General features: G+C 46.6%; 1 protein-coding gene across 4 annotated transcripts in view; it reads left to right on the top strand.

The window, feature by feature from the left end:
* Positions 1–23,883, top strand: part of OTULIN (OTU deubiquitinase with linear linkage specificity) — a 37,847-nt gene extending 13,964 nt beyond the window's left edge. For 2 of the 4 annotated variants that reach the window (XM_060400568.1, XM_042233926.2), the window contains 4 exons: positions 425–519; positions 2,891–3,034; positions 9,079–9,204; positions 12,098–14,618. In XM_060400568.1, coding sequence (XP_060256551.1) covers positions 425–519; positions 2,891–3,034; positions 9,079–9,204; positions 12,098–12,571 — 839 coding nt within the window. In that variant the 3' untranslated portion in view covers positions 12,572–14,618. Of the gene's footprint in view, positions 1–424; positions 520–2,890; positions 3,035–9,078; positions 9,205–12,097; positions 14,619–16,840 lie in introns of those variants that run through there. The other 2 variants (XM_027980158.3, XM_042233925.2) reach the window with 2 other exon arrangements.
* The last annotated feature ends 1,019 nt before the right edge of the window (positions 23,884–24,902 follow it).

Below are 24,902 nucleotides of genomic sequence, written 5' to 3'. Positions count from 1 at the left end.
AGGAGCTGTTGGTGTGTGTAGTGAGAGGAGCTGAGACCCGGGAGGCAGTGGGGGCCAGGGCAGGGGGCCCTCTGGTAGGGAGGAAGGGAGTGGACCCCTAGGTGTGGCGGGCGGCCCTGGAGCCCAGCTGTAATGGGTAGCATCTCACCTAGGTTTTGAATGCACTGCTCTGGCTGCTGTGTGGGGGATGGCCGCTAGAGTCTGGTGACAGGGAGGCTCAGCGGGAGACCTCTGTGGTCATCTGGGAGCGAGGTGGTGGCAGTCTGCACTGGGTGGTCAGCAGTCTTGGGATTCTAGACGTGGGAAGGACTGCAGTGAGTGAGAAAGGAATTCTCAGGCGAAGCCGTGCTGTTATTCTGATCATACTTTGTCTCCTTATTCCCCCTCCCCCACCCCACCCCCTTTTTTTTGGATCCTTTCACAGAACCTAGATTAAGTGTAGCTCCTGAAATGGATATCATGGACTACTGCAAAAAAGAATGGAGGGGAAATACGCAAAAAGCAACATGTATGAGAAAGGTATGATGCCTGGATGCATGCACTTTGAGTTTTTCCAGTAGTCTACCATAGGTAATTATTTAATATGTCCTTTTGTATGCTGCTAAGTCGCTTCAGTCGTGTCTGACTCTGTGCGACCCCATAGATGGCAGCCCACCAGGATTCTCTGTCCCTGGGATTCTCCAGGCAAGAATACTGGAGTGGGTTGCCATTTCCTTCTCCCATGCATGCATGCATGCTAAGTTGCTTCAGTCGTGTCCGATTCTTTGCGACCCCATGAATAGCAGCCCACCAGGCTCCCCTGTCCCTGGCATTCTCTAGGCAAGAATACTGGAGTGGGTTGCCGTTATGTTTAGATGTTATAGTTATGACAACTGCCATTAGACTGTGTTACTATTGGAGCTCTAATTTTAGAGATGAGGAAACAGACTGCAAAGATAAGGGCCGTCTCAGTATTAATACAGAATCATTATCAGTTAGTCAGCAACTTGATTTCTTTGAAAAACGCATAAATGACTGTGTGCTGTTCCGAGCTACGCCAGCCACGGGTTAGCCCCTTGGGGGCATTTGGCTGTAATGTCCTTCTGGCCTGATGAGGTCACAGCCTTGGGTGACCTACGTCTGCTGTCCCCACCTGGATTTATCTTCACATCCTCCAGTTCTTGGGGCCTGGACTCTCCCGTACTCCCTTAGCAGTGGGACCTGGAGCTCCTACATTTATTTAGGGCACTCCAGGAGCTGCCCCCTCTCAGTCCCTTTGCATAACTGGGGGACCCGAAAGTAGTCCTTCCAAGGCTGTGGGATGTTGGGGATTCCCATGACGTGGCCTCGCTGGGGCTGTGGCCGGGCTGGATCACCACTCCCGCTGCGCAGTAGTCAGGCAGCCCCACTCTTGGTTCCCCATCAGATGGATCCTGAACCCAGCATTCCTCCATAGGTGGAGATTGCTCCTGCAGTTGACCCTTGTACACCACAGGTTTGGACTGCTGGGGCCGCTTCTCTGGATTTTTTCACTGACTACAGTGTACTGCACAATCCCATGAGTGATTTATGCATTTGGAAAGGTGCAGTTGCTGTTGAGCTAGTATTTGGGACAGCTGGGGGTTCACCATAGGGAAGAGGCGCATTTAGTAGGCATGAGTCTCCCTGATGGGCCTTCTATTGCAGTAGTTGGGCCACTGAACAGAAATGCAGCTCTCAGAATTTTATTATTGGAAAGAAATACTTCAAACATCATCCTGTGACTTGAATCTTAAAAACAACTTACGACAGGGTCCAGTGCTTGGACACAGGATGACTGTCTACGGGGTCCCCACCCCAGGACGGTGCCACTTCTTCCTTTGTGTACGTGTGTGTTGAGGGGGAAACATGGTTTTAAGTGGCTGTTGAGGAAGAGCAGGGCAAGCGATAGATCCACATGGTCAAGGGGGAGTGAGATGGGAAAGCCTGAAAGTTGATGCCGAGGCCTGAGCAGCGTCCAGCGGAGAACTCAGCCAGGTGCCTGGACCAGCTCTGTGGGATTTCATGGTGTCCTTTTAAGGGGAGTGTGCTCAAAACGGTCCATTTGGATGGCTGTGTTTGAGTGACTGAGCATGTCACCGAGAATTTTCATTTCCTTGTTTCACTTCCAGGCTGAATAATAGTGACAATTCAATCCACTTTTTAAAAAACAGAATTGATCCAGGTGCCTCCAAGACGATACATATAATCTTTATGTATTTCATGGAAATGTGGGGTACAGGGTGTTATCTTTAATATGGAGACATAAGCCAGGTAGAGAATCCACCTGTCAACACGGGGAGATACAAAAGATGAGGGTTTGAGCCTTGGGCCAGGAAGATTCCCCTTGTGTAGGAAGTGGCAACCCACTCCTGTGTTCTTGTCTGGAAAATCCCATGGATAGAGGAGCCTGTTGGGCTATAGTCCATAGGGTTGCAAAGAGTCAGACACGACTGGGGAATTGGGCACATAAGCTGGGTGCATCTCTTTTCTTTCCTGTCTCCTCATTAAAGAGTTTAGGGTCAACTTAAACACAGACCAAAGCCTTCAGATTACTGGTTATTAATAAGTGAATGATACAGCAGTTGCTTAGAAAGGGACATACGACTTCAACTTTGGGGGTAACTAGCATTTTAATAATACTTAGTGTCCCATTCTATATGTTCTAGTATGTTGTGTCTGCTGCATATGCTATTTTGTATGATACTAATGTTTGTTAATTTCTTTTGATGAATAAAAAGGGAATTAAAATATCCTGCAGGAAAGACTTGGCCATTTTTCCTCTGATCAGGGTAGGGGGCGTGGGGGGCATATTTCTTCCACATGAATAAAACTCTCCCCGCTCTCCGAAGTCAGTAACGACCATTTGAATTTTTTGATGCTTTTTGCGCAGGGCTATGAGGAGGTGTCTCAGAAATTCACCTCCATCAGGCGAGTCCGTGGAGATAACTACTGTGCACTGAGGGCCACACTGTTCCAGGCCATGAGTCAGCCAGCGGCGCTGCCCTCCTGGCTGCAGGACCCGGAGCTCACGCTGGTACGCTGCCACCGCAGGTTTGAGTCTGCACTGTTTCCCATCGTTTCTGCAGCAAAGACTTCCCTTGTCTGCCCCGTGCTGTGTGCTGGTGATTGCCTGCAGTGCGATGTCAGCGTGCAGGTTTCTGCAGCTTTCTGTGGCTGGGATGACTTTGCATAGTAAAGCGAACAAAGACGATTATTTCCCGGAGGAGTAAGATGATAAAATTTATTTAGCGCCTCAGCTGAACTAGAGAGCAGGGGTTTGTTTAGGGCTTGCCCAGAGCACTGAGGGCAGTTTGACTTCCGAGTCGGAGTCTCCTCCAAGTGGGCTTTGTATTGTACTCTCTGAGAACGTGCTGGGGTTTCCAAAGGCACGTTTCTGGGCTTCCATCTCCAATTCAGGGAATTAGCACCGTCTGGAGAGTGTTAGGAGGGTCATAGGCTTGGTACGTGACAGGCACCGGCAGAGAGATGGTTGCTGTCAACTGGGGGGAAGCTTCCTGGGGAGGTGAGGGTTGGGGCTCTGTCCCATGCCTGGCCCTCGTGAGTTGTTTTGAATCTGCAGCCTGACAGTGACACCCCGAGAAGTCACGTTATCCCTGTGTCGTGTATCCATGATGGACATCAGCTGAGGTCACGATAGGTTAGATGATAGACCATTCCTCAAGAGCTTGGTGGGCAGTCATGATTGAGCGGAGCTCACACTGTAACGTTAATTGGAAGAAAATGGGAAATCTTGAGCTTGTCTTAACCCCCCAAACCAAAACCCAAAGTGTCAGCTCTGGGAGATGTGCCTCCCCAGCAACTTAGAGGAAAAAAGTCGGGATTTTAGTGGATCACAGGCTCAGTAGCAGCCCACAGGTGTGTGATGGCCTCAGTGATAAGGAAGCCTGTTTTATAATGAAAGGGATAGGTAGGGAGTTTGGGGTGGACATGGACACACTGCTATGTTTAAAATGGATAACCAGCAAGGACCCACTGTTCAGCACAGGGAACTCTGCTCGTTGTTATGTGGCAGCCTGAATGGGAAGGGAGTCTGGGGGAGAAAGCATGGCTGAGTCCCTTCACTGTTCACCTGAAACTCACAGCATTCATTGTTAATTGGGTATACGCCAATACAAAATAAAAAGTTTAAAAACACCAAATGCTTCTAAACACAGGCTGTGACAACCTGTCTTGAACTGGGCTGGTCGAATCCCATTTTAGGGACTGAGGGCAGCTCTGTGCCTGTTCCGTTGGGACAGAAGGGCGTGTGCCCGAGGCAACCTGTCTCTTTCTGGGAACAGTTGAAGGAGCTGGGGTATTTGCCTGGAATAGAGACTTGTAGAGGATACTGGCTGGCAGCTCAGCTAATTGCAGATCTGTTAGGTGGTCGGGGTGTCACATAGCCTCCGAGCACAGCCAGGCCCAGAAGGTGGAGGATACCACCTGTCTGCCTGGTGATTACCCACTCTATAAAGCGGTATGAAAGTGGCACCCTTGTGTAAGCTGTCTAGATGACATCTGTGAAAGATTCTTCTAATCAGAGATGCGTCATCTCAAGCAGATTTCTCAGTATTAGCTTATTTCTTTTTCCAATAAAGAAGCAAAAAAAAATTGATACAGTAGGCTATTTTTAGCTTTGCAGGTTATGCTAAGTATTAGTACTGAAATATTTTGGAAATGTTGGTCAGCCTGTCTGTGGATCTGAGCCACTGCTGGGGAAGCAGACACGAGCGACCTCACTTGGTTTTGCTTAACTTCTGTTTGCTAACCGTAGCTTAAATTACAGCTTGTGACACAAAGTGCTCCTCAAGTGTAGGCTCTTTTCCTTTGAACTTTTTACTTTAAGGAGCTGCTTAGATTTATTAATTTAACTGATGTAATGAATTAGAATTCTTTTACTCTCCAAGAAACTCTAGTGCAAGTTACTTTCCAAGTAACTCTGGTCCACGTAGTTAAGCATATACAATACTCCCCATAGAAGTAAAGCACGGTCTCCCTTTTGTTTTACTGACAGGATCCACCTGGGTAGGGTTATATGTCATACTGGAAACAGCCTTGGTGGACTGTGCTTGGTTTCTGATGGCTATGAGAACATGTTGTGTGTGAGTTATGGGGCTGTAAGGTGGTTTTCCTGGCTGAATTTGAGTCATATGGAAATTCTCAAGCATTCTAATTTCTTCCCTTTTCTGTATGTATCAGCCAACCAGTAGAGTTTTTCTCTTGGGAGCATAATCTAATTAGTTAGTCACAGTGGTATTATTTTTGTCATCTAACCTTTACTGAATGCCAGGAGGCCTTCGTCAGAAAAAAGTTCATACCTGCCAGGGGTGTCATATGAAAGTCTATGAAACTATTCTTGCTCTCCTGCAGGTAGAAGACTTGTCCCTGTGTTAACTTTTGGCCCCCAGCATCTTACCTTGATTTGAGCCTTTTCTTGGGAGGGTCTGTTTTGTGATGTGTCTGGAGCAGGTGGCACGTCCACCTCATGCTTCTTATTCGAGGTGCCAGCACAGGAGGGGCGCGTAGACTGGGTGCTGCCCTTGCCCAGCGCAGTAGGGGCGCATAGACTGGGTGCTGCCCTTGCCCAGTGCAGGAGGGGCACGTAGACTGGGTTTCTGCCCTTGCCCAGCGCAGGAGGGGTGCATAGACTGGGTTGCTACCCTTGCCCAGCACAGGAGGGGTGTGTAGACTGGGTGCTGCCCTTGCCCAGACTAGTCTCTCACCCCTCCCGGCTGTCGCGTGCTCTCGCCTGTGGCCGCCATCCCATCCCTGTTCTCATCCCGGCCCCTCCACTTGGTCCTTCCTCAGGAAGTCCGCCCTGATAGGGGTCTTGCTGAGTGAGCAAGAGAGTGGTGTGGCGTGACCAGAACAAGTCAAGGTGGAACCAAGTGTGAGCGCACATGGGTGGAGAGACCCACAGAGACTGGCGGTGTACACCCGTGGAGGGGGGTGCCTGGACCACCTCCCCTGGAAGTGGGGTCTCTCCATCACCAGATAGCACCGCGAAACTGTAGTAAGGACACATCTCAACATGTGTTAACACACGTGCCTAAGACAAGCAGATCCGCTGATACCAGACTGTCTACCAAACACGAAACTCTTACAGGAGTTTGGCTATGAAAGTCTCTGAGTATTTCCTGTCCATCTTCCCACTAAATTAGAATAATTTATATCCGATCATATGAATTAAACCATGCTTGCTGTTAGAACTTGGTATAAATGATCTGAGTTTAAAATGGGGTGGGCTTGCTGTTAGATGCACAATAACCATCTGGCAGCAAGTCAGTCTCAGCTTCCCTTGATGCTTGAATCTCTGAATTGCTGAGGAGACCACGACCACCCCGACACCCCTCCTCAGCACTGCGAGTCAGACAGGTCCTGGGACACCCAAGCTTGTACGTGAATCTGTAGACCTAGAGCCAGCCTCAGCCCCAGCCTGCAGGCCACCTGCTGTGCTAAACATCCCTTGACCTCAGCATGCATTTATCTCATCAGGAGATCAGTGCGGTGAGCCCAGAGAAGCCCCACGTTCTGTAGCTGGCAGTATCTGCTTGCATTCACATCTGGGGAGAGGCTGTCCACAGCCCTTGGCATTGTCCCTTGCTCTTGGAACACACTTGGTTTCAGGACATGACGGGGCGACAGGAAGTGCAGGACTGAGACCCTCCCTTGGTGTGAGGTTGGTGGAGGAGGGCCAGGCCATGCTTCCTGCACTGCTCAGCTGCTCTGGCCTTGCTGTCACAGCCCATCTCACAGTCTGGCCACTCCGCACCGTCTGTCTTCAGGTCTGGGCTCCCTGTGTGCTGGGTCTGCCTCTGTCCAGACCCTGGTCTCTGTAGTGTTGACTGTAGTCAGATCATCTGACCCTGACCTTGGATGTGGCTTGCTCTGGCTCTTTGTAAACTTGGACAGCACCTGGGTCCCCCAAGAGGTGGTGTCCTTTGGGACAGGGGCTCGATTAAGTTTCAGAATGTCTCTGAATGGGTGGGACCTGTGACAGTGTTTGCTTAGAGTACGATAGACTGTATCAAAACTCATATTATGAGTTTGGGGAAGGACACGTTTTCGTTATATGCTGTCCCTTTAGTCATAGTACTGATTTCAAGGATTATGGACATTTGCTACAGAAAATAGGCTTTTAAAAAATATTTCAGTCACAAATGAAATTATACCAAAGCTGATTGCCTACTTTGTTAAGCATGTCCCATCATTGTTTTCTGTTTTTAATTTTGTTTCTTCCTTAAATCTCCTTTACTCTAAGAGAAGTCCAGTCTCTGAGTGTGCAGTGTAAAAGAATAGCCTTGTATGTGTGATGTGTGTCTCATGACTCCCGAAAGCATTTAAAGTTATACTCTTTCTTTTTTTAAAAAAAAATCTGGGTAAAGGATTTCAAGTCCCATTATTCTTTTCTCATAGTTTCTTTTCACACCTCAATTTTGGGGCTTTTTCCAGGATCTTCACATCTCCTGGAAGTATACAACCCTGGAGAATTACTCTAGTGACAGTTTGGTCCATGCATGGAAGGAGCGAGGGAATGGACTTCTATTTGGGTCCTCTGTGGAGTTAGGTCTTTGGGGTCTCTTGAGTACTTGAGTGCTGTGTCTGCTTTTTGGGTCCCGACCTGTGATGCTCACGTGCTCTCCCAGGCTTCCCCCTCGCCCCGTCTGCCAGCTCGCATCTGCGCAGCCAGTACTTTCTGCTCATTGCGCTTCTTTGTGCTCAGTTGGGATTTCAGCATGTTGCCACTTGAGGGCATTTTAGGTTCTGGTGACAAACCAGAGGACCTAACAGAAGGTTTGCAGGAGAACCGCCCACATGTTGCTGAAACGCAGGACAGTGTGGGTGCAGCGCTGGGCTCCTGTTGGGTGGGAAGGGGGGTCGTTTGTCATCGTGATAAGTGAGAATGCAACCCCCCACCCCCCACGAACAAGTAAGTGTAGATGGCCTCACTGTGGTAACTAGCTGAAGAGGAGTTCAGTCCCTGTTGTGGTTTTGTCTCTTTGGAGAGATGAAACCACCTTAGTTTCTCATGATTGCTGTAGATAGAGAAGGTGAAACTGAGTTACCGTTCACGAAGGGTCTTCAGTGTCTTAGATTCAGGAGAATAGAACATATGGCCTCATTTAAAACTGTATTTATGATTGTTAAGCTCCGGTTCCAGGGAAGAATTCATCATTCTCTAAGATCTTTTGACTTGGAAGTGAACTGTTTTTCCTTTCTGCATTTTATAGCACTGAGGTGACATGCCTGTGCCCAGCCCAATAACATGGACGTCTCCTGACACACCCTAGACTCCTGGGAGAGTCTGGGTTCCCATGCTGACAACGATTGAGTTTTGTCCCAGCTTGCCTTTCAGACTCCAGATTCTACTGATGATGAGGGGAAAACAAAATAACAGACACTCCAGGAAAAAAGGCCGAGTGATGGTGTCCTTTCTTTGATGGGCCAGGCTAGCCTGGCTCCTTTAACCCTTGCTTCTTATTCTCAGTTGTAGTTTTTTATCTTCCTTACACTGATTAAGTACTTAAACTGGAGACCATCTTGTTTCTTTTTAATCTTAAAAGTATGATGATAGTGTAAAAATTGGAAATTAGGTTTTGTTTTCCTAGTCAGGAAAGGAGCAGGTTTTTGCTGTTTCTGGACCATCTCATTAGACCTAAAGTGCCTTCCTGAGTCAGGCATCAGGGAGTGGCAGGGTGGGGGCCAGTGAGCCCAGCTGGCGCCCAGGTGGTTTATGCCAAGACCTGTGTGGACACTGCCCTCACACACCCTTACATAGAGCTCGGGAGTGTCCGTGGCTGTGGCGGGAGCCCAGCAAGGTAGACCGTGCCTTTGGGCCGCAACCAGAACCGCCTTGTCACTCTCACAGCCCTCTGCAGGGTGGCTGTTTCTGACCTCCTGACTTCTAGATTTAGGTCCCCCGACCCAAACCCAGACAGATGTGCAGAAATTAATTCTGGAAACAAAGGCCGCAAAGATCGGTCTTCTAGGTTACATTGTTTCTTACAGCTTGGCTCATGTGACGGAGTGTTTGGAACCTTAACCTTTTTTCTCTCTTCTGTTTCTTGATAACTCTAGTTACCAGAAAAGCTCATAAGCAAATACAGCTGGATCAAGCAGTGGAAGCTGGGACTGAAATTTGAGGGGAAGAGCCAGGACCTGGCGGATAAAATTAAGGAGTCCCTCGCTTTACTGAGGAAGAAGGTTTGGAACATATAGTTTTCTTTGATAAGTACAGAGCTCTGACTCCCAATTGCCTCAGCACACCGCTTCTTAGTCCTCACTTAGTGGGTTACAGGCTGCCCAGGTGGCTCAGCGGTAAAGAATCCGCCTGCCAATGCAGGAGATGTGAGTTCGATCCCTGGGTCGGGAAGATTCCCCTGGAGAAGGAAATAGCAGCCCACTCCAGTTTTCTTGCCTGGAGAATCGCATGGATGGAGGAGCCTGGCGGGCTACAGTCCATGGGGTTGCCATGAATCAGACATGCCTGAGCGACTAAGCAACAACGGTGGGTTACCACTTGCTCTTGGCTGGATTTTACGCAAAGTAATTCTAAACAAACACAAACTCTTCCTCTGAGGTGTTTGGTAAAATGAAGCGGTATTAACATCATACATTCTCAGAGGAGATGACATGTTACATGAAATGTTTAATTTTGTTTAAAGCAAACCTTACAATTGTAGTCTTGTCTTCTAAGTCATGCTGACAAGTTTCAGGGATGTCATTTGGTCTGTATCTCGTACAGTATCATCAGTGATATGAATGCTCATTTATTAAATTCTTCCCAATTATGTTCATGTTTTAAGATTCTGTCCATATTTATTAGGCATGTTTTCTTTTACAGTGATTGTCCAGGGCAGTAGATTTAGTAACTTGTCTTTTGAAAACAATCCTCAGGGTTTCTCTGAAGCAGAATTGTGAGAAGGCACTTGGTCAGCTGAGCCCCAGTGATTTGGTCGTTAAACCCTCCCTCTCCATGGCTCTCTGCTGTCTTACACGGGTGGGGTATCCTGCTTGCACGCCAGCCCACTTGGACCTCTTGGTTGCTGGCCTCTGAACAGCCTGGATGCTCTCCTCTCCAGGAATCCCAGACAGAGGGCCTGTTAGTTGTTCTGGGCTTAGTAGATGGAGTAGGGAGGGCTGTAAGGCGGTGTCAGGCATCGTCTTTCAAGACTTCCTAGCACACACCCCAGTCGTCAGCCTCTTAACTGTGGCCTGCTGCTGCCATGAGACTTGCAGCCTCACGACAGACTTCATACACTTCATATGTGCCAGGCTGTACCCTGATTTCTAGTATGTAATTGTCACGTGATAAGTGTTCAGCAGGGTGTTGTCACTGTGGTCGTCCTCACTTTACAGACGAGGAGACCGTCCTGTTCATTCCTTTACAGCCAGTGCTGGGCACTGGGCCTGACACACAGCAGGAATTTGGGAAATACTTCTTTGAATGAGTGGAGGACCCTGACTTCCTGGAGCCTAGTTTTTATTTATAAAAATGAGAAATGTGTGCTGGAAAATAATACTGTTGAAGAAGGACTAGTGATAAAGACGTGGGAGCAAGAGAAGGACAGAGGGAGTCTGTTCGTGTTGCCTGTTGAAGCAAAACACAGGATTAGAAGGGCTGGAGCCCCACACCGCCCCAGGCAGGCCCTGGGTTAGCAGCGGGTGGAGCTTGGGGGAGTGAATAGGAAGGCTTCAGCATAGCCACTAGTGACCATCCATTTTAACTCAAATTTTTCAGTTCTTGAGAAGTCACTTTATACATCTAGTAAAGACATACCTAGTCTGCTGTAACTGATCTTGATTTGGGGGAATTTCAAGTGATTCCAATTTATAATTATTCCATTAAAATTCCTTAATAATCTGAGCCAGCACTGCTGACACCTCGTAGGTACCAGGGTGTGCACTAAAGTTCTCTGTATTACATAATTCTCACCAGAAGGGCGTCATGGTTGTGGTTGTGCCCACTTTACAGGTGACGAGACTAAGGCCCTGCAGGGGCCAGCAGCTACTCGGTGGTGAGGCCCTTGTTCCATCCTGACTCTGACTCCAGAGCCGTGCTCTCACCTGCCAGCCTGGTCTACTCCTGGAAAATATGAGATGTTGTAGCTTTCAGAGTCCTGTGGCACAGTTATCACCATTAAAATGTACTCTTGAATTAAAAAATTTAATGGTTTTGCAGAGGAGCAGTAGTTACTGATTATACACAAGGATTAGTTTTGTGCTGGCATCTCTTATTCCCAAGGAGATTCTTGACTTATAACAACATATGTTTATAGGGTTTTCTTCTTCACTTAAGGAGTTAGCATTTGTTAGCTGAATACCTGATTGTTGTTGTTCAGTTGCTATGTTGTATCTGACTCCTTGTGACCCCATGGACTGCAGCTCGCTAGGCTTCCCTGTCCTTCACTACCTCCCAGAGTTTGCTCAGAGTCCTGTTCATTGAGTTGGTGATACTATCTAACCATCTTATCCTGTGCTGCCCCCTTCTCCTTGAATACCTGACTCTGTCCTTTGTTTTTAATCAGAAGTCAGTAGGAATTTCCTGAGTAGATTTATTCATCTGAAACTCAAGTAAACTTTTAATAAGAGGTTAGAAGGGTAAGTTTAGTAAACAGGTATTCAGGAGATGTCACAGTCTTCCTTGCCTGTCTTCACGTTCTAAGGTTGGCTTGGTGTTTCTGGGTGGTATTGGCTGCCATAAGCCCCTTCAAGGAGAGGGGTGATTTCAGCTATGCTCCAGGGCATCATCACATCAGGTCTCTCAAAAGCGTGTTCGCTGTCCTTCAAATATTTGTTTATTGACCTGTTCCATTTCTTTGCCTGGGAAGATACGAGAGTTGAAATTTCCATTCCGTGATCCTAGAGCTTGTCCTTAGTGCAGTATACTTTTGTTTCAGATTACCAGGGGAAGAGCTGAATAAGGAAAGCGTGTGGTACAGTTATTGCTCAAGTGCTGAAAAATTGAATGCTGAGCGTTGGTACATGACTTGTGGTCGCTTACCTATTCTGAAAATAATTTTGTGCTCATAGTGTGGGGTTTTACCAGGGACTTTCAGAACAACAATTTAATTATTATGTAATTTTCTTATTATAGTGGGCAAGCTTGGCTGAACTGAGAACTGCGGAAGCAAGGCAGATGGCTTGTGATGAACTGTTCACAAATGAAGAAGAGGAGTACAGCCTCTATGAAGCTGTAAAGTTCCTAATGCTGAACAGAGCCATCGAACTCTATGATGATAAAGAGAAGGGAGAGGAAGTGCCGTTTTTCTCTGTGCTTCTCTTTGCTCGGGATACGTCGAGTGACCCTGGGCAGCTGCTGCGGAACCATCTGAACCAGGTGGGGCACACTGGTGGCCTGGAACAGGTGAGTCGTGCCTTTGGGAGTTCGTTAGCCCAGAGCAGCAGCATCAGCCTTCAACCACTGCTTCAGTTTTTGTGGGTCCGGAGCTCGGGAGCTGTGCCATTGTGTGGTTCTGGCTCAGGGTCGCAGGAGGTTGCGTTGAGTCTTGGTCAGGGCTGCAGTCTCCGGAGGGCTCGACTGCGGCTGGAGGGTCCACTTGCAGCCTGATACACACTCACCTGGCTGTTGATGGGAGGGCTCAGTCCCTCACTAGGGGTCACTGGGAAGGCTCAGTGCCTCGCTATGTGGGGCTTTCCATAGGGCTGCTCAAATGTCCTCCTGACATGGCAGCTGGCTTCTCTCAGAAGGTGGTCCAAGAAGACAGCCAGGACGCTCAAGTGCCTTCTGTGGTCTAATCTTGGAAGTCACTCACTGGCACTTACACTAGGTTCTGTTTGTTAGAAGCAGATCACGTCATTCTTCCCACACTCAAGTCAGGCATGCTGAAGAATTGTGAGCCTATTATTTATTTATTTATTTATTTTTAATTGGAGGATAATTGCTTTGGAATACTGCATTGGTTTCTGCCATGCATCAACATGAATCAGCCGAGGGTATATATATATGTCCCTTCCCCTTTGAACCTCCCTCCACCTCCCAGCCCTTGAGGGTGAACCTGTTTTATACCCCCCATGGTTGTCTCAGCCTGGGCTTTCTCCTGTTGTGTGGTGGATGGGACCAGAACCTTTGGCTCCAGAAAGAAACCAAGCCCTGGGAAGGAGTCCTCTGAAGGGTCTTGATTAATCTTGGCTGCTGTCACTGTATTAGGTAACATCCTTTAAAAATAGAAGTGGAGTCACTTTGGCCAGGAGAGCCAGCCTGCTCTTGGATCTTCAACAGATAGGCTAAGTTTGGAGTTTCACCCAGAGACCCAGTGTGGCGCTGTCCTGTGGGTCACCCGTTGACCCAGCACACTCTGCTCTCTTTTTTTGTTGGGTCATTACATTGCTCTGAACAGCCTAAGTCCTTCTTTAGTCAAATAGCCAACCACTTGAGAAGCATGGTTGGTGACATTGTACAGGAGACAGGGATCAAGACCATCCCCAAGAAAAAGAAATGCAAAAAAACCAAAATGGCTGTCTGAGGAGGCCTTACAAATAGCTGTGAAAAGAAGAGAAGTGAAAAGCAAAGGAATAAAGGAAAGATATACCCATTTGAATGCAGAGTTCCAAAGAATAGCAAGGAGAGATAAAAAGCCTTCCTTAGCGATTAATGCAAAGAAATAGAGGAAAACAATAGAATGGGAAAGACTAGAGATCTCTTCAAGAAAATTAGAGATACCAAGGGAACTTTTCATGCAAAGATGGGCTCAATAAAGGACAGAAATGGTATGGATCTAACAGAGGCAGACGATATTAAGAGGAGGTGGCATGAATACACAGAAGAACTGTACAAAAAGATCTTCATGATCCAGATAATCATGATGGTGTAATCACTCACCTAGAGCCAGACATCCTGGAATGTGAAGTCAAGTGGGCCTTAGGAAGTATCACTATGAACAAAGCTAGTGGAGGTGATGAAATTCTAGTTGAGCTATTTCAAATCCTAAAAGATGATGCTGTGAAAGTGCTGCACTCAATATACCAGCAAATTTGGAAAACTCAGCAGTGGCCACAGAACTGGAAAAGGTCAGTTTTCATTCCAATCCCAAAGAAAGGCAATGCCAAAGAATGCTCAAACTATTGCACAGTTGCACTCATCTCACCTGCTAGTTAAGTAATGCTCAAAATTCTCCAAGCCAGGCTTCAGCAATATGTGAACCGTGAACTTCCAGATATTCAAGGTGGTTTTAGAAAAGGCAGAAGAACCAGAGATAAAATTGCCAACATCCACTGGATCATCAAAAAAAGCAAGAGAGTTCCAGAAAAACGTCTATTTCTGCTTTATTGACTATGCCAAAGCCTTTGTGTGGATCAAAATAAACTGTGGAACATTCTGAAAGAGATGGGAATATCAGACCACCTGACCTGCCTCTTGAGAAACCGGTACGGAGGTCAGGAAGCAACAGTTAGAACTGGACATGGAACAACAGACTGGTTCCAAATAGGAAAAGGAGTACGTCAAGGCTGTATATTGTCAGCCTGCTTATTTAACTTATATGCAGAGTACATTATGAGAAATGCTGGGCTGGAGGAAGCACAAGCTGGAATCAAGATTGCCCGGAGAAATATCAATAACCTCAGATATGCAGATGATACCACCCTTATGGCAGAAAGTGAAGAACTAAAGAGCCTCTTGATGAAAGTGAAAGAGGAGAGTGAAAAAGTTGGCTTAAAGCTCAACATTCAGAAAACGAAGATCATGGCATCCAATCCCATCACTTCATGGCAAATAGATGTGAAAACAGTGGCTGACTTTATTTTGGGGGGCTCCAGAATCACTACAGATGGTGATTGCAGCCATGAAATTAAAAGATGCTTACTCCTTGGAAGGAAAGTTATGATCAACCTAGACAGCATATTAAAAAGCAGAGACATTATTTTGCCAACAAAGGTCCATCTCGTCAAGGCTATGGTTTTCCAGTGGTCATGTATGGATGTGAGAGTTGGACTATAAAGAAAGCTGAGTGCCGAAGAATTGATCTTTTGAACTGTTTTGTTGGAGAAGACTCTTGAGAGTCCCTTGGACTGCAAGGAGATCCAACCAGTCCATCCTAAAGAAGATCAGTCCTGGGTGTTCATTGCAAGGACTGCTGTTGAAGCTGAAACTCCAATACTTTGGCCACCTGATGTGAAGAGCTGACTCATTGGAAAAGACCCTGATGCTGGGGAAGATCGAGGGCAGGAGGAGAAGGGGACGACAAGATGAGATGGCTGGATGGCATCACCGACTCAATGGACATGAGTTTGGGTAAACTCTAGGAGTTGGTGATGAACAGGGAGGCCTGGCACGCTGTGGTCATTGGGTCGCAGAGTTGGACATGACTGAGCGACTGAACTGAGCTGAACTGAGAAGCATTGAGGCTTTCCATTCAGAGTGCTGCTTTCCTGCGTGCAGGGCTAACTTGGAGCTTGCCTTTGACTGGTTACAGAGGAAAGAGCAAAGATGGCGGTCACTGCTAAGTCAGCCAGGGTCGAAGATAAACTGTTTTTAAAAAGTTGTTTGTACTCAAAAGGTAAGTTACTTAAGTGTCTTGAACCGCTGCAGATAGCTTGCACTAACAAGCCTGGTAGAGCACAGTTTGTGTATTAGGCTTCTGTTAGTCCTTTCTGAGTCCCCACAAGTCTGCTGTAACATGTTTAAATAGCAGTTTTGTTGAAATATGATGTACATACCAGTTTACTCCTTTGAAGTGTGTAACTCAGTGGATTTTAGTATGTTTATAGAGCTTTGCAGCCATCGCAGAGTCTAATTTTAGACTGTTTTATCACTCCTAAAGGAAACCTCATACCCTCATTCCCCTTTCTCCAGCCCTAGGCAACCACTAACTTACTTTCTATTTTTACAGACTTGTCTATCCTGAGCATTTCACGTAAATGGAATTTTATAATATGTGGTCTTTTATGACTGGCTTCTTGGAGCCTAATGTCTTCCAGATCCATCAGTATTGCAGCATGTATCAATAGCGCATTCCTTTTTATTGACAAATAGTATTCCATTGTATGGATGTATCACATTTTATACATCCACTTCGGTTGTTTCCACTTTTTGGTGATTGTGGATAATCCTGATGTGAACATCATGTACAAGTTTTTTGCAGGACATATGTTTTTAATTCTCCTGGGTATATGTTAATCTAGGAGTGGAACTGCTGGGCTACATGGCAATTCTTTGTTTAAAACTTTGAGGAACTGCCAAACTTTTTAAAAGCAGCTGCACTCTTTTATATCCCTACCAGCAATGTTTCAGAGTTCCATTTCTTTACATCCTTACCACACTTTTTAAAAAAATCGAGGTGAAGTTCATATAACACCAAAGTAACCATTTTAAAGTGTGCAGTTCACTCACTTTCCGTGCATTTGCAGCCTAGTGTGACCTTTACCTGTGCCAAGTTCTGTAACAGTTTCCTTCCCCTGAGAGAAAGAAAACCTGGTGCCCGTGAGGCAGTCTTTCCCCGTGGTCATCTGTCCATTTGATTGTAGCCGTTCGAGTGGGTGGGAAGTGGCGTCTCATTGTGGGTTTGATTTGCGTTCCCCCGATGACTTTGTATGTACTTAGTGGTATTTTCATGTCATCTTTGGAGAAAAATCTATTCAGGTCCTTTGGGCAGTTTTTAGACTGGTTTTGGCTCTTTTTTTATTGTCAAGTTGAGGTGTTCTTAATGTATTCAAACCACAAGTCCCTTATGAGACATATGACCACTTCTTGATGATGTGTTTGATTATAATGACCCAGACATAACGGCAGGACCCACGCAAGCGGCAGGGCTGGGGCTAGGCTGCAGGAGGAAGACGGGCTTGGACCAGCCGCATCCTTCAGCCTTTGTTCTCCCTGCAGGTCGAGATGTTCCTCCTGGCTTATGCTGTGCGCCACACCATCCAGGTGTATCGGCTCTCCAAGTATGGCACTGAGGAGTTCGTCACGGTCTACCCCACCGACCCCCCCCGGGACTGGCCGGTGGTGACCCTGATCGCCGAGGACGACCGGCACTACAACATCCCCGTCCGAGTGTGCGAGGAGACCAGCCTATGAGCTGCGCTTAGCCCGCCTGGCCACGTGGCTGAGGGGCGCAGGCAGCCTCTCGCTGGGGCCTTGGGCCTGCAGGTCCCTGAGCCCGACCTCTGAGGACACCTGGGCCCGTTTAGCCTCACCAGACTGGAATGTTCTGGGGACTAGCTTTGGCAAATCATAAGTAACTGCGATTTTTAACCCCTCATCTGTGACACAGTACGTTCCCGTGGGGGCCTTCAGAGCACACCTGTTAAAAGGTGCAAACTACACCTCCTCCATAAAACAGATACTTTTATATCAGAGGAGTCGCATCCTGGACAGAAAAGTGTCCAAAGCGCGCTCTCATAGTAAACTGGCTTTCAATTTTTTTTTTTTAAAAGGTGGTAACTTTTGTTCTGGTGGTCATGGCGTCTGCGGTGCCCTTTCTCTACATCTATGCAATCGGTTCACGCGGTAGAAGTCAGGGGCAGAGCCTGCCAACAGCCCAGCATCCTCTGCTAGTCTCACCCAGCAATGGTTTGAATCCACATGTTAATTAAAGCTCTTGTAAGCTGAGTGTCTAATAGAAGAATCAACTGGGTCCAAAAGCGAGCTGCTTAAAGGCTGGAGATGGGGTTGCAGGAGGAAGCAGCGGCCCCAGGACTCTGTTGCTCTGCCAGGACATGCCAGGCGCCTGTGGTTTCAGACACCCTGGCTCGGGAGCCTGGTATGGGGGTGGGTGGTCGGCGGGAAAGCCCCTGGGATCAGGGGCTGTTCCTTCACCTGCAGTTCCACAGATTCACCATCATCTAGTCAGAGTCAAGCTTAGACCCATGTGCGTTTTTAGCGGAAGCCAAGGCCAGTTGATGAGTTTCTGGAGAGTGCTTCCATTGCCAGGTTCCTGTCCTGCATCTGTTGGGGGGGATGAGTTAGCAGCAGAGGGTCTCCGGATTTCATGAGTAAGTTTTCAGTACAAGAACATGCTTAACGCTGACTGCAGAAGCATGGCCGAGCTGCACCCTTGGTTGAGTTTGGGATGCCCAGGGGAGGCAGCATTCTGGCCACGAATGGTGGCCTTGCCTAGTCAGTCACAGGCTAGGATGGTGCCTGAGAGACGGGGGTGGGCTCGGGCAGCCCACCTGAGCCTTGTCTGCGTCAGGGCCCGAATCCCTGTGGTGTGTGGACACCTCACTCTTTCAGACTATCAGCAGCACCTGGATCGGCTCAGTATTTGTGGAGATGGTGTTACCCTTGAAGTACTGAGCTTTAATCTATAATAATTATAATCTTTATGTGGTTTAATGCAATATAGTTGATAAGCTATCTAATCTGTTCTCCCTCCCCCCACCCCGCCCCCAGGGACAGAACTTTTGTGAAAATGTAAGTTTTGCTTTTATTTAAAAATCAAAATTTTTGGTTGAGAAAAAACTCAGAGGACACAGAAGACTATGCAGACTGTTACACGAGACGAGTATCCCTCCCGTTACCTCATCAGTAATATTCACATTTTGGTAGATACTTAACTCATTAGGGTGTTTGAATTGAATTTTACTCTAGATGTGTGTGAATGTGTTGGAGAGGCTTTGTCTTTCACTGTGAAATGCAATGGTGCCTCGAATATGAATAAGAAGGTACCTGGAAACCAAATGAAAATAATGACTTCCTGTTGGCTTGGATGCTTCATTTTATGTTACATGATTTTCATGCAACTTACAAGAGGAAATGCCTACCAGTTCATTCTTGAACATGTTTAAAAGCACAACTTCAAACACTTCAGTTGTACAAGGCAGTTGGTGTCTGTGTCCGTCAAACCGCTGGCAGATCTCCTCTATTGAGTTTAGTGATACTCATGATCTCTGCATTTTTGAGAATGTTCTAGTCTTAGTGAACTTGATCTGGGCTTCTGGGTAGCTCAATTACATCTCATATTTTTTTCTTGTTCCTGTGTATGATATTGTTAGAGTGTGTGCAAAAATTGTGGTCTTAACCACCCCATTGATAAAAACTTAAACGTGTGCATTTAAGTTGCTTTCTGTCCGAAGGCCATATTAGACTCTACTCTCAGACTGTCATGCAGGTTTAGAAGGATCACAGCATCAGAGAAGTCAAGCTTTCAAAGAAACAGTACTTCAGGAAATGTAGACGACTGGCGAACTTTAAAAATACATTTTTTTGTTGCAACATGCAACTATAGTTGCCCAGAACTTTAATTCCATTTTTCATTCTTGCTCTTGGCCTGGTTGGGTGATATCAGTAGAATTGAAATTGAGTTGAGACCAAAATGGATTCAGGAGTATAACTTACTTAGAGGCGATCTCTAAAATGGTATGAGTGTTTCCAAAAAAGGAAGGTAGTGGGAACTACACTTTGCTTACTTTCTATCCCAGGATTTATTGCAAAAGTTCAGTCGTTTTGGAGCCCTCTGGTCTTAGCAGAAAGAAGATATCTGCCTTGAACAGGTGTGACTTATACCTTTGAGCTCATTTAAAGTGCATTAAACCTAAGAAAAATTTCACTGTAACAAGTTCCATGGAATTACCTCTTGGCATGTGGGATTTGATCTGAAATGTCAGTTCCTCTTCCTTGGAGTTCAGCATATCTGAAAATGCCTTAAAGGCACAGAACAGGATTGACCCTGCTCTCTACATAGAGCCGTTTACACTTCCATTATAGGTTCGATTAACGTCTGAAGTTTTCTTTGATTGTGGAAACAGACATCCCTTTGGTATTCTTTCATTATTTTTCCCTCCAGTTCTGGGGCTTGTCAAGTAAAATCTCAGACCCCTTGAATCTCACCCCTCTGTCAGAAAAAACACTTTTGCTGCGTCTTGTGTGCTGCTTTTTTCCTTTATTTTTTCCGAGGCTGTGTTATCCTTCTGCCCGCTTCACCTCAGGGTGCTCTTTTCCCTAAGAGTTTGTTGTCTCCTTTTTGAAGAGCTTCCAGGTGGTGACTAGTAGGTGCTGTCTCACCTTTGATAATCCAGCTTCCTACATTGCAGCAGAGAAGTCAAACATACCTCCTGGTTTTGTCTCCTTTGTGGTGTTAAAGTTTGATCGTGTTCCTGTCTCTCTTTCCAAAGCAAAACTTTGCAGGTACTCCCCCTTTGAAAGCCAGAAAGTTATTTTCAGAAATACAAACCTCCAGGGAATTTTACTTGTACTCATACACAAAAATACATGGATGCCTTTTTAAAAAATGATCTGTATCTAGTTAAAAACCAATAAGAATGTGTTTGGAGTGAATCTGAAATGTGTGTGAAAGATTTAGTCCCCACATAGTTGAGCAAAGTCAGGGCACAATATCAAGTAAGTTTACCAACTTACCAGAGACGTTTCAGTTTTGCTTAGATTAACTTATCACTGGCCACAGGCATTAGTTTTTGTGAAAACCCCCCAGTCAGTAATGTGTTAAAATGGCCCAAGAATAGTAAGGAGTGAGGTGCAGAGGGACGAACTGATTTTAGATGAAAAAATGCCTTTGAAAAACAAAATGGATGCCTAACAGACCTCCTCAGCTTAAGTTAAAAGGATAAAAATCTGAACCAGCGCACACCACTTCTGTGCGTGGATTCTGCAGATTCCTTTTTCGAAAGTTGAAGCCCCCTGTGTAACAGTAGTAGACTGCCTAATGCTGAACTCTTAGAAACCCTTCTTGGGGGTCTCTTCTGAGGGGCTGGAGAGAGCAGGAAGCCAGTGCTGAATCGCGCAGTGAAGTGACACAGCGGGCAGCTGATGATCAATGCTTGTAACTGATCCAGGGAATAACTCGGAGCCACGAAAAGCACAAAACTAAACTGGTTTGGCTGCCCCCTGCCCTGGTGGCTGTAAGGGTAGGGTAGGCTCGGCTGTGACCAGAATGGGCGGGGATGTGTGTATGAAGATGCCTGCTCACTGGTCTGCACTCAAATCACGGTGTTCTGTGTGTGAGGTCACACAGCCTGAGACCCTGCACGTTTGGGAGGGTGGAGGTGAGCTGTCCCTTTTGCCTTTTTTTTTCTCCATGCTAAATTAAAATTTATTACTGGAAATAGTGGAGGATGTTAGTAGTATCATTAAACTCTCCAGAGTGGTCATGAAGTCTGGAGATAACAGATAATTATATTGAAATGTGTTACCAGCAAACCACTTGCTACGTTTATCTCTGTTTCCAGGGGTCTTCCCTGGTGGCTCAGTGGTAAAGAGTCTGCCTGCAGTGCAGGAGATGCAGGTTCAATCCCTGGGGGTCAGGAAGATTCCCTGGAGAAGGAAATGGCCACCTCCTTGCCGAGAAAATTCCATGGACAGAGGAGCCTGGGGGGCTACAGTCCATAGGGGTCACAATAGCACTGGCACACGGCTTAGTGACTGAGCAAGGCGAGGCTGTTGACCTTGTGGCCATCTGTATATTTCCATACCTTGAGTGCTCATTAATAGCCAGGGCTTGTTAATAGAACATTGATGAGAGCTTTGTCTCATTCTTGTTGATTTCTTGGGTGTAGGTGTGGGTCAGGGGTGAAATTGCCAAAACGCAGGTGATCCAGGGAAAGGATCCGAGACTCGAGATGAAACCAGTCTTGGCAGTCTTTTCCCCAGTGCCGGGGTCCAGCCCCGGTGGATCCAGAGTAATTCAAAGGTGGGGACGGAATTGTCATCCTGGAAAAAACATTTAATTACAGATATAGAGGGAGATTAGAAACAGATAGTGTAGTAGGAGAATTAGTGGAGAAAAGAGGCTGAATAACTGGTTTACACGGAATACCAGTCACAACCTACATAGGCCACAGGCGTCTTTCCATTCTCCCAAAGGAGAGGAGGCACTGAGGCCTCCCCGGTCCGATCTCAGAAGCCCAGGCAGAATTAGCAGGCTTGGTGAGTACCCACATTTCAGATGGTAATTCAGCCAGGAAAGCGGGGAGAGAGAAACGACACGGGGGAATCACTCTTTCTGGAAACTGATCCAATTTCTTTATTTTTCAGGTTTGTTTATATACCTTTTTGTTATACATGGGGATAAATACAGAGTCACGTGGGTGTCAGCAGACCTGACCCTTGTCATAGTCAGGTGCTTCATATAAAATTATACAAAGGTCTTATGAGTTTCATCATCTTTTAGCCATGAGGTCTGCTGACATTTTATGGCCCTTTCTGATACCGGTCAGTTAACCAGACAATTTATTTTTCCAGGGGTGATTTTTTCTTAAATCAGGTGCCACCCTCCAAATAAAGTTGCATTCCTATAGGGTGAGGGTGTAGTGAGTTACAATCAAGAAAGGAATTTACTTAACCTAAGGTTTAACATGATTAATCTTAAAGGTTAATACTTATTTCTCCTATATGTTAGTTATATTCATTATAAGGGCAGGAATGTGGAGATTTAGCAGCAAATATTGGCTCAACAAATGTAAACCCTTCACCAACGTTTTCCTTAAGATCTATTTTGTCTTAAGATAGTGATAAAGTTACATTTTTACATAGCATAGTGATTTATAGTGGTTTATAACAAAGTACAATGATCTATAACAAAAGAGAAGATTCATTAACTCAAAAGTCTAGCATTGCTAACATCAAAAAACTATATTTCCTTTTCTATATTCCAAATACATTGATTAATATATTCCCAGGTGCCTAAGGATATGGAGGCCTGATGGCAATCATTGACTCATCAATGAAAAAAGCCCTATGCTAATACTCCAAACTCTCTGTGCTGTTTATGGTTGAGAGGTTGTCACACAAGCTAGTCTGTCAGCAGAGAGGTTTGACCTGAGACATCCTTGTCACACCCAGGGCAGGGAATTAGCAGTAATTATTGGCACAACAAATGAAGAAAAAACCCTTCACCAATATAGTTCCTAATCGACCCATTAATACTATACTAATGATCTTCTAACTTCTCAAAAAAGTCTGTATTTAGAAAGTTTTAAAACATCCTGTGCCTCTCACAGTTGGGAGGCTGTAAACAATCACATGTGGCCGGTTGAGCCTGATCAGGCAGGCCAGAGAACCTTCAGAGTTCGTAAATTGAAACACTTGTCACGCCCAGGAATTTTTATTAACTTGGAGCTGCAAGTTAACTCCTCCTAGAGAAATGGCTATGGGGGAGAGCTCCCCGTAAAGTACTCTGATTTGGGGGTAGATGCTCGGAAACGGGGTTTCCTGAGGCTTGATCACGCCTCTGTGTATGCCAAGCTTCCTTCCTCATGACCTTTGCCATGGGCGGAGTTCCTCACGATGGCTCCCAACAGTTGAGTTCAGTGGTGAACTCCAAAATAATTTTTTTTTTTACTCAAGACCTTTTCTATAAAGAAAAAATGCCGTGACTTGTCTCACAAACGGTGCTAAACTACAGTCCTCCTTACAGGAGCCAGGGCAGTCATGTTGGTTACTTCCGAGAGTTTCAATGTGGGAAGAAAGCCAAAGTGAACGTACGTAGTGAGCTCCCTTCTCTCTCCCATTGTCTGCAAACATGTTTTGGTCTTGCGGCCAGCGTTTTCGCAGCCTCTGACTCTGTTATGAATTTGGAGGGGATACCGACCCCTTGTCTGCCCGTAGCAGCGGTTTTCCTTCGCCATCGGCCGGGCTGCCTAGGGAGGGCAGACAGGAACGCAGTGTAAACCTGGCCTCCTCGTCTGTCTTGGTTTGTTTTAGCAGTGTCCGGTTTGCATTCTTAAGATGTCAGCATTTGTCAAAAACCTCATCTGCTCTGAACACTGTGCCCCTGAGGCTCCCATTGGCCTGGGACCACAGTCCCACCTGCCTCCAAGGTGGAGGTTTCCTCATTGACACGTTAAATCCTCATCTTTACTGTCAGAGGCCAAGCCAACTCTGGTTTTGCTGTCGATCCCCTGTAGCAAGCCTGGCCACGAAGGACTGTAAAAACAAATAACTAAAAATAAAAACTCAGAGAATGAAAACTCGGAAGCCTGGCTGTGTTGCTCTGGTTAAATGCATGACTTTGAGGACCTGGGAGATTGAGGTTTGGTGCTTTAACTTTCCAGCACTGCCAGGACAGACCTGTGATGCCTGACGACCTTTTGGTGCTGAACTCCTAGGACATGATCACTCCCTAAATTAGGTTTTGTCTTGGGCCTGGATTCAGTCAAATAGTCCTATCACCGGCTACTTGGGGAGCTGGGCCAGTTACCCCATTTCCTCGTCTCAGTCCTCACCTCCACACCGCCTGTTCCGTGGTGAGTGGGGGTGAATCGAGGTGCAAGCCCTTCACGGAGGCTTCAGGTGCATCCCCTAGGCCTGCATGGCAGGGCTGCAGGCACCATCCAGACACAGCCTTGGCTGAGTGTTCGCCAAGGAGAGGCCCGCGGTGTGTGTAGCATTCTTAGGGGTTCAAGAACCATCTAGACTGATGGATGGAAATGTACCCACCTATGCGATTGCAAGAACCTAACACTGTATATGAGTCAGGTGGCCACTGAAAGACTGTCGGCTTTCAAAGGTATTCTGGGGGTTAGAGAATGAGCCGGCCCCTGCCTTCCTGTGAGTCAAAGAACAGTCTACAAAACGGTGCTGTGCTTCTGAAGACCCGCCACTTAGGTGCCAAGCATCCAGAGAGCAGTAGTGCCAGGCTGGTGAGGGGCAGCAAAGGCAATCCCAGGCTGAAAAGTAACAGCAGGCTCTTCTTCCTTCAGTGCCCCGTTCAGTTGGGTAATGAACTAAAGTGAAAGAAAGTGAAAGTCGCTCAGTCGTGTCCAACTCTGGGACCCCATGGACTCTGCAGTCCATGGAATTCTCCAGGCCAGAATACTGGAGTGGGTAGCCTTTTGCTTCTTTGGGGCATCTTCCCAACCCAGGGATCAAACCCAGGTTCCCCACATTGCAGGCAGATTCTTTACCAGCTGAGCCACAAGGGAAGCCCAAGAATACTGGAGTGGGTAGCCTATCCCTTCTCCAGAGGATCTTCCCAACCCAGAAATCG

The sequence above is a fragment of the Ovis aries genome, chromosome 16 (genome assembly GCF_016772045.2).
Source record: "Ovis aries strain OAR_USU_Benz2616 breed Rambouillet chromosome 16, ARS-UI_Ramb_v3.0, whole genome shotgun sequence".
Lineage (NCBI taxonomy): Eukaryota > Metazoa > Chordata > Mammalia > Artiodactyla > Bovidae > Ovis > Ovis aries.
The sequence above is the reverse complement of the archived record's forward strand: the minus strand, read 5'-3'. Positions and strand labels throughout refer to the sequence as shown.